At 39.6% G+C, this 14,755-nt stretch overlaps 1 protein-coding gene across 2 annotated transcripts in view; it reads left to right on the top strand.

The window, feature by feature from the left end:
* The window catches only part of MTRR (5-methyltetrahydrofolate-homocysteine methyltransferase reductase), a 28,957-nt gene continuing 14,202 nt past the window's right edge, over positions 1-14,755 (top strand). The window contains exons 1-5 of one of the 2 annotated variants that reach the window (XM_030971510.1): positions 1-146; positions 955-1,088; positions 8,232-8,385; positions 11,379-11,496; positions 12,395-12,767. In XM_030971510.1, the coding sequence (XP_030827370.1) occupies positions 1,071-1,088; positions 8,232-8,385; positions 11,379-11,496; positions 12,395-12,767 (663 nt within the window). In that variant the 5' untranslated portion in view covers positions 1-146; positions 955-1,070. Of the gene's footprint in view, positions 147-954; positions 1,089-3,927; positions 4,091-8,231; positions 8,386-11,378; positions 11,497-12,394; positions 12,768-14,755 lie in introns of those variants that run through there. The other variant, XM_030971509.1, reaches the window with a different exon arrangement.

Here is a 14,755-nt window from a genome sequence, read left to right as displayed (position 1 = left end):
GCCCGCCCCGGCCCTGCCTCCTCCCCGCGCTGCCACCGCCTCCGGCCCGGCGCGGCGCTGCCCGGGCAGCCGCGGAACGGGGGCTGGCACCGGCGCTTTGCTTGGGAGAGGGATTCGTGTCCGTGTCACCGCGTCCTCCAGCGCAAGTACCGCCGTTCCCTGCTCGGGGGGCACCGGGGCCGGGCGGAGCGGGTGGGCGGGGCGGAGGGTTTGTATTTCGCTTTTATGTTTGTCTTGGCCCTAGAATGCTTCTGGGCAAGTCGCAAGCTGTTGAAAAAGTGGCTTGGGAATGGCTTCGTGGCTCAAGGCACGGTGCCACAACCTGGATTAAAGCCACAGAGGGGTGCGTGAAGCTCTTCTGGTTGCTGACAGAAAGAAGACGTTAAGTTTCAGAAGGGTGAAGCTCCTCCGTGTGTGCAGTTCAGGTTGAGTGAGGATCTAAGGAGTTTATCCATCTACTGATGACATAGTTAGCAGTGTGCGCACTGAAGTTTCTTGCTTTTTTTTCCCGGGTCGTGGCCGCGCAGTTCATATGTGACAGAGCAGCTCGGTGACGTGCGCGGTCTGGCCTTGCCGTGCAGCTGCGGCGCTGCTGGGGCAGCACGTGTGGTTGGTTCAGCGGCGTTCCTGCATGGATTCTTCTACACTCTGTTGCCTTAGGGAGCTGCTGGACTCACTGCTAATCTTCCGTGGACTGTTAGCTCCCTGACTTTTCCAAGTATAGGATCAGGAGAGCTGTAGTTTGGAATTTCATCCTTAGTTTCCTGTTAAGCCCTGGTGTGATCCAGCAAATCTCAGGTTGTGTTACCAGCTTAAACATTATATTTTGAAGTGTGTCTACCAGCACGAAAACCTGTTAAAGCCTGCTAGTGTGGTAGTACTATTAAAGTTACAGGGATTCTTCAGAAAGCTCGATAGCTCATGAATTACCTTTTTTCCCCGTATTTATTCCAGTTGAACTTGTATCATGTAAGTGGAAGTGGCGTTGCATCTTTGAAGACTGTATAGAGCAGCAAAATAAGAGCAGTGTGAGCAGCATGCTCATCTGAGAGCAAGTGTGTTCCTGGTTTATGGTTGTTCATCTGCAGGTAGGCATGACTGATTTTTCTCTCTTTGAGCAACATCACTTGGCAGTCTGTGCACAAAGATCTTATGGTTGATGACAGAGAGAAGACGTGTTCACAGGGTGAAACTCTTCAACTTGTGCAGTTTAGATCAAATAATGATCAAAGGAATTTATTGGTCTATTGTTGACATAATTAACTTAACTTAGTCAGTTAATTGAATTATATATATATATAGAATCAATATCAACAATGCAACACATATAATACTAGGCACCTGGAAAATGTTATTAAATGCCATAAATATTTAAACAGTTTTCTGAATCTTAATTCCAAGGAATTGTCTAATTGTGTTCTCTCCCATTGCCACAAGGATGCATTCACACTGTTGCATACACATGCAGTACCCTGTGTCAGGAGGTCTTGGGTGTGCATCTCCCGCATCATCGGCTCTTCTGGCTGTGTGGGTTCTCTTGTTTCCACATGCTGTCTGTGAGAGGTGCAGTTGCTCCATATTTTATGTCTCCATGTAATCTACTGGTTCATTCACCAGTGGAAAAAACCTTTCTCCAAGTTCACATATATGCACCAAAAATGTGTGTGGCTGCTTTTTGCACCCTCTATTCCATACTAGCTGGAATAGAAAGCTGACAATGTCTTACAGGAATCCAGGCTGCTCTGCCTGACCTAGGCAGAGGTCATAGCACTGTTAAGGCCACATCTGACCATGTCAACCACATTTGGTTGCTATTCCTTCTGTTGCCCTCTCCATTCCGCCTGCTGTTGCAAATTTTTGGGCTCCTCAAACATTAACAGCTTCCCAAGCTGAATCTTGTTCTAACAAACTTGTTGGTAATGCCTGGGCTATAATGTTGGCAGCTTACTCCTCAGCTTTTCTTGTATAGAAGGTTTCTGTGCTATGGTGTGATCTTTGTGGGATCTGATTTTCTTCCTTTCTGAGGCATGAGGAAGAGTGTAGTAATCAAGCGCTGCTTTGTCTTTTTTCGTTTTGTTCATTTGTGGTTGGGTGATGCCACCTGCTGACAAGAGAGTTAGGTGAAAACACAGCACATGACCAGGATGAATCTGTATTACTACAGGATCTGATGGTATTTAAACTGTATTTATGGTATTTCATATGAATCATCATAATTAGCACATTTTTTTCTTTTGGAAAAGCAAGGTGAAAATCATTTTGAGGATTGTCTTGTTTTATGCACCTTCTGTGCACACATGCACATAAAACCAGTTATGTAAATGAATTTATTTAAAGGTGGCTGTTAAGGTAATTACTTATAATTTTAGGTAATATATGTAATTAATTTAAAATGAAAACTAAAATGGGAAACATAGTAGAAGAAAATGCAGTGAAAACCTCAACATTTTCTAGTAATTATATTTTTCATGAAATTCACGTATGATACAGGCATTTTTAAGAACCTATCACTTAGTTTTGCTACTTCTGATGTATAATTATGCTTTTAAAAAAATCCTGTAGGCAAAACCTTCTGCAGTACTGTAGGGAGAAATATCCTACTATATCTATGGAGTACAGATTTCTTATACAATTGAACTATGTTTTCCCCTGAGAGAAAGAGAAAAAAGAGATATTTCAAATTATGTAGCCACAGGTTTCCATAACTGAGTGTGTCTGGCTAGGACACTGATTTCTTTCTGTAGTTGAAACTTTGTGGAGCCAATAGGTGAAGTGCAGCAAACTGGGCCCAGGCATGGGAGAGGTACCTCAGATTGGGAACTGAAAATTTCTCAGTACTAATTCTAGGTATTTGAGTTCTACTGCACCTCCTTGGCAATGACAAAATAATTTGCAATATCCACTCTAAAGACATTCTGCTTCTATCTCTTATTTACTGCTGCCTGAAGTTAAATCTGTGGTGTTCTCTGTGTCAAAATAATGGAAGAAAACTTCTTGCATTCAGATTTTCATGGGACAGGTGAATGGATAAGGATATGCATTTCATTCATCCTGCTGCTTGCGAGGGACTTGGTGACACCACGACAGATTTCTCTAAGATTGTTTCTTACTCTTAGGAGAATAAAACTCCAAAGAGTCAATTCTGTAGTTCACAGAATCACAGAATAGTCTGCATTGGAAGGGATCCAGAAGTACCATCAAGTCCAACTCCTCCAAAGTGAATGGCCAGTATGGGGATCAAAAGCAACACCTTGATGTTATTAGCACTGTGTTCTGAACAACTGAGCTAACCTCAGGGTCAGGTTGCACTTGTGTAAGAAGCTCCCTTTTAAAATACAAGATTGAAGTCAGTGTTTGTGCTCCAAAATACATAGTGGACAATAAAGTGTAAAGTCATTGCAGCAACAATTACTGATTTCAGAAAAGAAGAAACTGAGAATTTAATATTTTTTTCATCAGGCTTTGTAGTTTGACTTCACCAGGTCTATGTTTTGTTTTGTTTTCAAAGACAACTCAGAAAAGTGAACAAAGCAGTCACTAAATTGAAATGGAAAATATATAATAATATAATAAAAATAGTATATATTTAATTTTAAAAGTTTTCATGTTATATTGTTTACAAACTAAATTGATATCAGAGATATTGTTGATATCAGAGATATCAACAATATTCTTGGTATCAGAGATATTGTTACATTACTGGAGCATCGAGGCAGTACAGCACATAGGGCCAGCACCACACATCCTTTGCAACCTGATCTACAAAGCTTGCTTGTGAGAAATGGCTTCACTTCAGAGCAGATGCCTCATTTCCAAGTTAAACACTGATGCTGCTATCTTTATTTCTTTTTAATCTCATAAGCAAAGTCAAATCTTGCTTTTCTGCTTACATAAAATTCACTTTTTTAATTCTTTTTTCCCCTGCAGTTTCTCTAAAAAAAATAGAATGTGCTGTGAGTCAAAAAGGAGGTTTTTGCTCCTCTATGCAACACAAAAGGGGCAGGCAAAAGCCATAGCTGAGGAAATATGGCAGCAAGCAGGTGCCCATGGACTTGAAGCTGATATGCACTGTATAAGTGAAATGGATAAGGTGAGATACTCCATGCTGTTTTGAAAAATATGTATTGAAGCACTGAATTCTTCCTTCCATGCTAGAGTGGTGGCTCTGGATGTCACAAAGGCTAGCAAATGCACTCACCTGAAAAACACCATCTAGTGTCAAATTCTTGTTCTTTGTGAATCAGTAATTTCAACCAATACTCACAGTTGCTTAATAGCCTTCTGCTAAAGATGCATCTTGTGATTTTTCTTATTAGGACTGTAAATTAATATGTCTTTATCTCTCTTCTAACAATGATTCAGTGACTTCTTGAAAACTTTTTATGTATGTAGTAGTGAATCAATTCTGTATTTACAGGTCAGGTCTGCAGTTACTAGAAATTATGCTTTTTCTTCTTGGTTTTTCTGGGTTTTTTTTTGTTTGTTTGTTTGTTTTTGTGAGGTTTTTTGTTTGTTTGGTTGGGGTTTTTTTCTTTTGTTGCATTGATATTCTGTGTTGTGTTAACTATGGGCTCCAGCATGTCCCGGAGCTTTTGTGGGTCTTCTTGTGTTGCTTAGCATATGCACTCATTTCAGTTCCCACAGGACTCACTTCAAGTTATGTTCTAGAACAAAATAAAATGCTTGGCTGGGACAAGGAAGTGGCTTTTTATTACTTGCTGTTTTCCAAGAGTAAAAATGTGAAAACTTAGTTCTGTAACTGAAAGCATTATGGACTGTAATTTCCTTCACAAAGTACTCTCAACTGTATGCCCTCAAACAAAAACATATAAAAACAAACAATCAAAGCTTGATAGCCTGGTATTTCATATGAGATGAGGAGAATATAACATCTAAAAGAATTTTTTTCATGCACTTGAAAATGTGAGATATTTTGAATGAATGTGCACTAAGTATGTGGCTGAGTGTTAGAAAGAGACTTTTATGCAGCCAGCAGGGAATGTGAAGATTCTCCTTATATTCTTGCATTTAATTTCTTCTGCATTTGACAGGTTTGGAAATTAGTTTCAGCAAAGTGATAGAACATTTCGAGCTCTGTTACTGGCCTGCCACTTAAATAAATGTATTTTGCCAAATTTGGCAAGACAATTCAGAACTGCAAATTAATTATGAATTGAGAATCTGAGAATTGGGCACTGAGGAAAAAAGTAACTTCTTCAGCTTTGTAAATCTTGTCACAGATAAGCTTCTGGTATTTTTCCCTACTTGCCAGTTAGAAAGTCTGTCTTTATGTAGCTTTTGGGTATTTTCAGACCTTGGAAGGTCTGTGGATGGAGTAGGTGGTTACAGAGCCAGTAATAGTAATTCTTGCCATTAGCAATAGTAATTCTTGACATTCAAAAGTGAATGGTCAAATACTGCTCAGGTCTCAGGAACACTGGCTCTTTCCAAGTAGTGTCTCTCACCTACAGTCCCAGGGGTGAGATAATGTCATAAATCTTTGGTCGATTATGGTGATTACATTTTATGAAGACTGAAATGAAGTGGAAGTGAGGAGCAGTAAAAAATGGAGGCTAAATGGAGATCATCTTGGGTCACAGTGTGTGTAGTCAGCCTTGGATGAATTATCTGAATAATGACATTTGTCATGATATTATGTATGTCATGTACTATTCTGAATGAGACAAAACTGGCTGCTTTGAGCCCATCCTCTTCTTTCAGCAACCATGCACAGCTTGAGCAGACTGCTCACTGCTCTTGTGTGGCATTGCTGTCCTCAGCTGAGGAGAATGTTTGAAGGAAAGAGAAAGAGTGAGACAAACCTGAAATAGAAAGGATGTAGGAGGAAGTGGAAGGTGGAGTAAAAAACTTTGTGGTTGTGTTAGGTTCTTGCTGGTCTGGTAATGTAACAAACCTCACAGCAATTGACACAAATTGTTGCAGAACCTATATCGCCAAATGTTTAGTTTTCAAAAGGTGTCCAAGCTTGCAGATGAAAATCTGCAGTGGAGTAAGCAAGAACGTAGTGAGCTAATTATGCTTCTGTTCTAATACACCACTTCATACTTCCTGAGCTTGTATCTTTTTTGTTTTTTTAATGGAGCTCATTTTAATGTATATTCTCATGTGATACCAGTAGAATCTTACTTTCTTTACTTCAAGAATTTGTTTTTTCTTTGTAAATGTGGTAGTCACCTGTGGCAATGCACTGCAGAAGCTGTGGGTCTGTGTTATCAAAATCAGCTATGGAAGTTTTGAAAATCTGAGTCCTTATTGCAACAGGACCCCGAAGGCCTTTTTTTTGTACAACTTAGAGTTCAGTTTGAAAGTTTCAGGAATTTGTGAGTACTTGGAATTTGCCTGAACTTGTAAAAGACAAAAGCTGTGTTTGGAACATTCCTGGGCCACAACTCATTGAAGTCTGGCAAAGTGCCCTGGGAATATCCTTACATGTTTACTCTGTTTACTGTGCTTCTCTAGGCTTCTGCTGTAGGCCACTTTCAGAGGCAAGACATGTAGTAATTTAAGTTTACCATGCAGCTGCTTTCAGCTTCTTCAGGAAAGTTTGGGAAACATTGCCAAAAGCAAAACTGCTTTAGTCTGTTTCTGTGTGTTCCTAGCCTTTTTGGGTTGTAGGTGTCAGGTAATTTTTTTTACGTGGCTTGACAAGGAGATAAAGTTTGAGTGATTTATTGAGGGAGATGTTTAGAACATAACTCCTCAAAATCCGAAGTTTTGAATTGCAGTCTTGAAACTGCTCTGAGTGAAATACAGCACCTCTTGCAATCTTTCTATTTTCTCATAGTCCTGTTATTTTTATTAAACTTAGAGTGCTGGGAGATGATTTAAACTATGACCCACAGGGAGCAGTAGAAGGAGCTTAGGTTATTATGGCAAAAAGGAGGCTAAGGAATGCTCTAATAGTAGCCTATGTGAGCCAAACTGGACAACAGGAGGCCAAATCCATTGGGTGCTGCCTGATAAACTCAGATTTGACACTGGTGGAGAAGTTCTGCATGGAAGAAGCTGCCCAGAAAAGGGAAATCTCTATCCTTAGAAGTTTACAAAATTCAGCCAGTTATAGCTGACCGAGTACAGCACTGTCTGTTAGTCATACTTGGGGCATGGGTGGGACTAGGTGGTCTCCAGAGGTCACTCCCAAGCACTGGACTCGAGCTGTATGTCACAGAGGTCACTACCCACAGGCCATAGGGGTGACCTGACTGATAGCACATTGTGAGAGCCATTTGTGCGGGTGACCTGACTGATAGCACATTGGTACAGTGCTGCAGCCTGCTAAAGATGGGATAGTCAAAGATTCTGAGGGCTTTTTAATGAGAAGTTATTAATGGTTGCATGAGATGTGAATTTATGGAGCTGACACACGGTACTCCCTACTACAGACAGTTCTTTCAAGCTGGTATAATGGGAGAAGCCCCATGAAACTCTGGGAAATGTGGGAGACGAATATTAGCAAAGGAGAGACAAGTGAATTGGAGGAAGGGTGAATGGGCCAAAATTAAACAGAGTGTAGAGCGTGGTGTCTGATTATCATTCTTCAGAGTTACCTTAGTTCTCCCAAAAGGACTGGGGGTTTTTTGTGAGGTGTGATCATCTCCAAGGTCTTTTCCAACCTAGCTAATTCTGTGATACTGTGATTCTGTAACATGGAAATTATCAGACTATATATTATACTTATGGGACTTAGAAATGATCCCTTCAGTTTGTATGGCCACACCTCACTTATCTGTGTGAAATCATGAGGATTATGGCTGTGTGACTGTGATTACATATACAAAAATACTTTTTCCACTTGACAAATAAAATACTGTAAGGACTGTGTATTTAAGCTGTCTGAGTGCAGCTGTGAATTATTCTTCATGTATGTAGCTCAAAATGCTGCCCTTGGACATCTGTATATGGGATCTTAGGATATTTCAGGTTGGAAGAAGCTTTATGATGTCATTTTGCAGCAAGGTCAGTTGAGGTCAAAGCAGATTCTTCAGGGCTTTATCAAATGTGGTCTTGAAAACTCCAAATATGATCGTAAGTTGCATCCCCAAAATTGCTTGTAATAACTTGAAAGACTTCCTGTGGCTTAATATAGGTAAAATATGATGAAATGGTTTTTGTGTACACTTGGGAAGAAGAAAGGTCAGAGATAGAGTATCTAAGGCCACAGTTATGTATCAAATGGCACCTTGTAACTTAACTTGTTCTATTGCTTGTAGTACAACCTGGAAACAGAAAAGGATCCTGTAGTTATTGTTATTTCCACTACTGGGACAGGAGAGCCACCAGACACTGCCCGCAAGTTTGTGAAGAAAATTCAAGACAAGACCTTGCCTCCTGACCATTTTGCACATCTCCAGTATGGATTGCTAGGTGACTTAGTATTTTCTATATTATTGCAGAACTTGTCTGTCAGTGAATAATTTTTATATTTCTTTTATTTCTGAATAACTGCTTTCGGCTTTTTTAAGTGCTTATAAAACATTTATTTTTATAAACAGCAGTTTTGTGTAATGTCTTCTATGAGCAATAAAGGAAAAACATCACAAAAATTATCTGAATGTAAGCTACCAATGTAATTTTTACAGCTTAATTTTCTCTCTGCATAAAAACTATATGATATAAGCTATCTATAGCTGTTTGAAGTTTAAATTTCATGTCAAGTCTCTACAGAGATTAGTAAATTAGATTAGTTTACTTGGCTGTGTGAGTCATTGGGCATTTTTCTCTACAGAGGGAAAGGCATTATAAAATGTTCTTAAAAGTAAAAATCTTAAATCTTCCCATCCCTTTAAATTTGCAATACTTTAGTTTTGAATGTTGTACTCATCAAGAGAATGAAGGTACCTTTGGCTTAAAGATGGATAAGCAAAATACAGTTTTGGCAAATGCAGGATGTATCTTGAGCTGATTGTAAGCTTAGTTTGTTCAGTTTTCAAATTTCATTCATAAACAAACTCCAGAAATGTCTATTTAAACCTAGGTTATTTTTACCTGACAAGTTTAATTTGATAGATGGGAGTAAGAAAACTTCTAACTTTCTAATAAGGAAGGGATCCATTAGAAGGAAATTTCTCCTGGATATATAATGTGGAAGTCCGAATGAAATGCATCCTAATCATGTAGCATTTTGAGAAGCTGTTATGCTATTGCCTAGTTACACATAGCAGTTTGTGAAATGGGCAGGTTTTTCACAGCTGACTGCATACATAGGTGTATGTGTAAAGATAAGTATTATATTAACCCTGATTTTTTTTATGGCAGGAATTATTATGGTGTCTAAACTACAATGGGATTGAAGTTTAACAAGTTACCAGTCTTAAAATACATTCATGGTGTCCATCTAAATTGGTCCAATTAAATGTTTGCTCTAAGTACTGTACTTGAGAAAAAGCAAAAGTCCTCTTAAAAGGGAAAAAAAAAAAAAAAGAAAGAAAAGGCTGTTAAAAGGTGAAGGAGGAGAGGGGAATGTTCCATTATGAGTTGGCATCATGGTTTAACCACAGCCAGAAACCAAGCCCCACCCAGGTGCTCTCTCCCTTTCCCCAAGCCCTCTGTGGATGGAAGAGTGAGTAGGAAGGGTAAAAGTGATTAAACTTGTGGGTTGAGATAATGACAGTTTAATAGGGAAGGCAAAACCCATGAACACAATTAAAGCAAAACGAGGAATTTATTCACCCTTCCCCATGGGCAGGCAGGTGTTTCAGCCGTCTCCAGCAAAGCAGAGCTCCATCACATGTAGAAGTGATTTGGGAAAATAAATGCCATCACTGCATATGTGCTCCCCTTGCCTCTTCTTTGTCCAGCTTTATGTGCTGAGCATGATGCCATGTGGCGTGGGATGTCCCTTTGGTCATTCTGAGGTATCAACACTGTTTCCAGCACAAATCCAAAATACAGCCCCATAGCAGCTGTGATGAGGAAAACTAGCACTATTCCAGCCAAAACCAGCACAAGTGGAAATAATCAAGATCTAGTGCTTTGAAATTTCACACAAGGAAGGGTCAGGCTGTGAAAAATTATGATAGCAATAGTGAACTAGTGGTGTGGATTACTTAGAGAATTTGTGAAGATAGACCTAAAACCAGTGGTCTTTAGGATTGCTGGGCAAGCATCTCTAAAGGATGATTGATCATTTTTGTGGGGTGGGTCAGTGATTTGGTTGACCTCTTAAAATCTTGGATCTTCCATGGGCATAACCTCCTGAGTGCACTGACTGTTCAACTGGTAACAAGGAGCATCTTCGTCTAAAACAGCTTCCCAGCAGTTAAGAAGCAGAAAACCCAGTGCAGGTGAAACAAGATCTGCAAAGAAATCTTTGATTCCTGCAGAGGAATGTGCTGGACTGTTGTCCCCCATGCAGATGTTTCAACTTTCTTCTTGTTTAAAATCACTGCTATGTTTGATCCTTTCTTTCCCCTCAAGTTTCTAATACTTTTTAATTTCTTTTAATACTGTCTCATGTTGTTGACATTATTAACAACTTAATCCTGAAAGATCATTTATTTTGGTAATTCACACGTAGTTTATCAGTTTTCTGTTCCTTATATTTTTCCTGTTAGAGGAATTTTGTATATTTTAAAAGCCTCAAACTAAAGCAGTATTCTTCTGACATGTGAAATATTGAAAGCAAAGTGTTTTCAGAGTATTTCTCTGTCTTACATTTGGGAAGGAGGGAGACAGTTTTTCAGCCCTATTTTGGGACAAACACAATTTTGTTTGAAATTCGTATACATGTATGTATATTTCAATGTAGCCTCTGAAAAATGCACTTACATATGCAAGTGTTTAAGTATATCTAGATACCACAATTATATTTATCATGGAATCATAGAAGGCCTTTGTTGGATGGGCCTTTAAGATCATCCAGTTCCAACCCCTGCTGTGGGCAGGGACACTGGATTGCTCAAAGTCCCATCCAACATCACCTTGAACACTTCCAGGGATGAGATATCCACAACATCTTTGGGCAACCTGTGCCAGTGCCTCACCACCTTCACAATAAAGAATTTCTTTCTAACATCCAATCTAAACCTACTCTCAGTTTGAAGCCATTCCTTCTTGTCCTGTCACCACATGTTGTTGTAAAAATCCCCCATATCTTTCTTGCAGGCTCCCTTCAGGTACGGGAAGGCCCAATTAGGTCGCTCCAAAGCCTTCTCTTTTCAAGGCTGAACAAACCCAATTATGTCAGCCTTTCCTCCTAGGAGCAGCGCTCCATCCCTCTAATCATCTTGGTGCCCTCTTGTGGACTTGCTCCAACATACCTGATTCTTCTCTTTGCCTGCAAGAAAAGTCTGTCCTGACTTTGTGTAGCCTGGGAGGCTGCCTGGTTGACAGGATTCCTCTTTCCTTGAATTTGCTAGGTCTGGGAGATTCAGAGTACATGTTCTTCTGTAATGGCGGAAGGACAGTAGACCGACGACTTCAAGAACTTGGTGCCCAGCACTTCTATGACACAGGATTAGCAGATGACTGTGTAGGGTAAGAGCTGAACAGGTTTGGATTTTATTTCTTCATGATGCAGTGTTTGTGTAGGCATTTGGCTAAATGTTCTGAACCATTTGAAGTCCATTAAAGCTGGATACTCAGCACCTCATAGAAATGAGTTCTGCCTGAGCACAGTATGCCTTTTCAGTCTCAATTGCCATTAAGTAAAATTCCATTTTTAAAGTGTAATGCCTGGAAAATTAGTATTTAGCAGTTCTAGAAATTAAATAAGTCAGAGTAAGTAAAAGGGTTTGAAAATGTAGTTTCTTTTTTCCTTTTTTTTTTTTTCATTTTTCTCTTTTGGGGATGGGCAGAGGATCACTTTAGAGTAATTATGTAAGAAGATTTCTCTCTTTGCTGTAGAGGAATTATGTAAGAAAACAACTCCCTGTTTTGCTATTCTTTCTGGCCAGTAGGCTGCAGTCTTGGCTTAGTTATTTTGAACTGCTGCTTTTATTGGTTCTGTGCAGGGCAGTTGAACACAAACATTGTCATAACCATAAAACTTATCTCTTGTGTTCTGAAATAATAAAAATGGGCCATTAGTGTAAGCTATTGATGTTGCTGTTGCACAATGAAAAGTTGCATATTCTGCTGCCATTCCTTCAACTTTCTGTCATAAAGTTCAGCATATGAAAATAAAAATGAGAAACTGATGGAAGAGCAAGGCTGTTACACATTTTAGACCGTAAATTTACATAGTGGTAACAACTAAATATTTTTTTTTTTACAAAGGAGTAATCTTGATAACAGCTGAAGATATATATATTAGAAATGGAAAGTGAATAGTGTTTTTTGCTTTTGTGGTCTTTCATTATCTGTAAATTACCAGTCCAGGAAGTCACAATAATTCATCCATGCATTTTTTCTTTTTTTTCTCCTCCATTCCCAGTTTGGAATTAGTGGTTGATCCTTGGATTGATGGACTTTGGCTTGCTCTCAAGGAAGCATTACAATTGCAGAAAGAGAAAGAAGGCATGAACAATGCTGTCAGTGCTGTTTCCAGCTCTCTCTCTACAGCTCCACATGCTGTGCATGAGCTAAAGTTAAGCTCTGAAGTACAGAACTTGAAGCTAGAAGATGAAGGAGCAAGGGGTTCTGATACTCTGTCACAGAAACTGGATGACATCAATCATGTGGCTCCAGCTAGAGATGCTGAACCTTCACTTGTTCATTCTGTCCCTCCTGTCTCTCAGTCTGCTCTTAATATTCCTGCCCTGCCACCAGAATATATAGAGGTGGAGTTTCAGGACACCCAGGGTGAGGTAAGGACTTCCCTTGAGTGATGGAAGCCTCTAGCTCTTGTAGGAGTATGAATGTATACTCCTACATGAGGCTCAAAAGAGCAAGTGAATGCTTACGTAACTGAGATGTGTCCCCATTGCAGGAGGCTTTTGAATTTTAAGTAAAAAGTCCATTTATATTGAATGTAGGTGCCACCATATGGGTTATGGACACTTATGTCAAGATATAATTCAGCTAAATAGCAAGTTGGTATTGCACTGTCAGGAAGGCAAGAATTCAAATCCTCTGTGGCTTACAACAGTGAAAACATCTTGCTGTAGTGAGGAGTACAATAAAGTTTCCATTCAAATTTTTTGTCCTTTCAGAATGCATTAAGAGGCTGTAAAATTGCCCAAAATCTTGCTGCATACTTAATAATGGAGAAACTTGTCCTTGTGAAAACATGATCATTATTGTGCTGAGGGAAATGGAAGATGAACTGTAGATCAAAAGCCAGTATGCTTTTCCTATTGAAGCCACATTGAACAAAGACGTGCTGTACTAAGAGAAGAATTATCATGTTGGCAGGAGTGACTCACCTTTTCTGGTTGCCTGCAGAATGCAGATGTTTCAGTTATCCATGCAAGGAAGCACTGAAGCCTGGCTGCTCTTTAAATGACAGGGAGCCAGGAGCTGAGTGTGGTAACGAATCCAGCGTTGCTATCCACTATCTAAGCAGTGCAAAGCAGGAGGTGGCAGCCCAGATCAGCCAAGAGTGCAGATCATCAGGCATGTTTGTGGGAATCTTGGCCCAAGCCAAGAAACTGGTCTCAAGATCTAGGCCTGGATCAACAGGATCTGTGTCCAGTTATGGGTGTGTGCTTGTGGTTCAGCTGCTGACCAGTGCTGCTCTAATGTAGCTGTGGCCAGGACTGAAGAACCAGTACTGAGCTGAGGTGGGGGCTCTGGGCCCAGTCCTCTGGTGTGGCTGCTCATGATCATGAAAGTCCTTTAGTATCCTCGGACTCTGACACTCTCTCTGTTGAGACTGTTAATGGAAATGCTGAGAGAATCCCTTAGTCTAGCTAATATAGTTATGGAAGAGTATATGGATTTAAACACTGGATAATTTTGCTTTTTTTTTAAACTTTGTATTGTTGGCTTTGCTCAGGTTGTTCAATTTAATAATACAAATTCTTCAGGTTTATGATTTAGAGGTGCTCTTCTATTAAAGAGTAATAGTTGGGTTGAGTGTGCTGCTACCGTCCTTAAAAGAGCCCATTTTCTTAAAGTCAGCATATATTCAGATTGATCTCTGAAATAGCTCGTCAGGTTCTAATACTGATGCCTTTTCTGTATGTAGAAAAAAAAGTTAATTTTGCTTTGGAACAGCAAATGGAAAAAGCTGAATCTGCTAATCTGGAACTCAGTGACAGATTAAAGATTATAGTCTAGATTTCATATATAAAACGGGATGATCATTTTCAGCCCCGGAAAGAATCAAATGCGTGTTTGTGGGTTTTTTTCCTTTGGAACTATTTTTGACATAGTTGGGTAGACCTTGTCAACAAGTACGTTCTATGTAGGGTCATGTTTGGTTTTGCAGGTATCACACAATTCATGTGCTTTTTTGGTATCTCACATTGCAACAGCAGCTATGGATATTTTTTGCCAAGCAGAGCTGAAGTTTGTGTGTTTTGAAATTCATCAAGGTGAGGTTTGGATATTTCCAAACAGAAACTTCCTGCCATTTAAAGAAGGCCTGGTACATGGTCTGTCCAGTTACTGAAATGATCTTATCTTGGGCTGTTGAGTCTCAGGGTTGAATTAGCAAGTTGCTGCATACTAATAGCAGAGCAGAATAGTGAGTTGGTCTAAAGCATTTCTGGGAAGTGTAAGATAATACAATTTAGCTTAAATCTTGATTTCATTATGCTTTGAATTTGACTTGGAGGGAATACAAATATAGACAGTTACAGCAGCCCAGCTGATGCACAATGACTTGATATGGCCCAAGCTATTAATCACC

The sequence above is a fragment of the Camarhynchus parvulus genome, chromosome 2 (assembly GCF_901933205.1).
Source record: "Camarhynchus parvulus chromosome 2, STF_HiC, whole genome shotgun sequence".
Classification (NCBI taxonomy): Eukaryota; Metazoa; Chordata; class Aves; order Passeriformes; family Thraupidae; genus Camarhynchus; species Camarhynchus parvulus.
The sequence above is the reverse complement of the archived record's forward strand: the minus strand, read 5'-3'. Positions and strand labels throughout refer to the sequence as shown.